Source organism: Saccopteryx leptura, chromosome 1 (genome assembly GCF_036850995.1).
Source record: "Saccopteryx leptura isolate mSacLep1 chromosome 1, mSacLep1_pri_phased_curated, whole genome shotgun sequence".
Classification (NCBI taxonomy): domain Eukaryota; kingdom Metazoa; phylum Chordata; class Mammalia; order Chiroptera; family Emballonuridae; genus Saccopteryx; species Saccopteryx leptura.
This window is the reverse complement of record NC_089503.1, coordinates 382,712,357-382,713,779: the sequence shown is the minus strand read 5'-3', so window position 1 is coordinate 382,713,779 and position 1,423 is coordinate 382,712,357. Positions and strand designations below refer to the sequence as shown.

Below are 1,423 nucleotides of genomic sequence, written 5' to 3'. Positions count from 1 at the left end.
TTCTCCATCCCTCCCTCTTCTCTCTCTCTCTCTCTCTCTCTCTCTCTACTGCAGCCATGGCTCAAATGGTTCAAGCAAGTTGGCCCCAGGCACTGAAGATGGCTCCATGGCCTCACCTCAGGTGCTGAAATAGCTCGGTTGCCAAGCAACAGAGCAGTGGCCCCAGATGAGTAGAGCATTGGCCCCAGACAGGGCTTGCTGGGTGAATCCCAGTCAGGGCGCATGTGGGAGTCTATGTCTCTGCCTCCATGCCTCCCTGCCTCTCACTTAATAATAATAATAATAAAAACAGAGTAGCAGAGCTCACTATTTAAGATGAGTTGGGGTCAGGGAAGGCCTCCCCAAGGTGAAGACATTTGGGGACATACCTAAATGAAATGAAATCATCCAGATACTTGACAGAACAAAATCCCAAGCATAGGAAGTGGCTAACACAAAGGCCTTGTTGTAGGAACATGCTTGGAGTGTTTAAGGAACAACAAAAAGACAAATAAGTGTGGTTGGAGCAGATTAAGCAAGGAAGAGAGTGGAACCAAATCATGTAGGGTCTTTAAGGAGCTTGGATTTTATGATGGAGCCATTTCAAGGTATTGGGCCTAGAGAGGTGATGTAATCTGACTGACAATTTAAAAAACTATCTCTGGCTGCTGTGTGGGGAAAAGGCTGTAAGGGGGCCAGAGTGGAAGCAGGGAGGCCTACCTACTAGGAGGCTGATGTAAGCATGTTGGTTGATTTAGATTTGGGTGGTCATGGTGGTGGTGGTGGTAGTGGTCCCAACAATCTCAATTTCCCTAATAAAGACTGTCTAATAAGTTATTGCTAGATGGAGTGAATTTTTTTTTTTCACTTAACGGGTTTATTTTAGCAGCTCAGTTTTATTACATTCTACATATTTGTTTAATATATTTCTATCTTTTCTGCATAGATGGCGTATTTATTAACTTTTATAGTTGGCTTTTTCATTTGCTATTGCTGCTACCTGGCCTGAAGTCAGGAGGACAAATAAAACTTGCTTGGTAGAAACATAGTGCAGCATTTAACTTCTCCGCAGAACTTTGATGTGGACTTCAGTGTCAGCTTTTCTACCTCTTCTTGTTCAAATCCTGAACAGACGGCAGATCTTCCTTTGGGATAGCGAGCACAACACTTACGAAGTTCTTGGATAACAGCTTGACACTTAGATTCCATGTAGTTGTTGGCTTGTAAACATTTCTGTATTTCACAGGCTTGTTTCTGGCATGGATCCTTCTGCAGCATATCCAGAAAAATGAATATAATGTTTCTTGGGCTAATTAATCCGCCTCAAGATCAGCAAGGTAAAACTTCCAGGTCCTCCACCGCGGGCCAGTCAAGCCAGGATCAGGACGTGAGCCCAAGGCGAGCCGAGGGGCATCCGGGGCCGAGGTCACCCGAACCGAAGTTA

The 1,423-nt window shown here is 44.8% G+C and overlaps 1 protein-coding gene across 1 annotated transcript; it reads right to left on the bottom strand.

The window, feature by feature from the left end:
* Positions 1–854: 854 nt before the first annotated feature.
* LOC136389594 (cx9C motif-containing protein 4) lies at positions 855–1,423 on the bottom strand. The gene has a single exon (XM_066361434.1). It carries the CDS (start codon positions 1,255–1,257, stop codon positions 991–993), a length of 267 nt encoding a protein of 88 aa, XP_066217531.1. The 5' UTR covers positions 1,258–1,423; the 3' UTR covers positions 855–990.

Coding starts and splice junctions, on each gene's coding strand:
- LOC136389594 (XM_066361434.1), bottom strand. CDS start 1,257: ATGCTGCAGAAGGATCCATGCCAGAAACAAGCCTGTGAAATACAGAAA.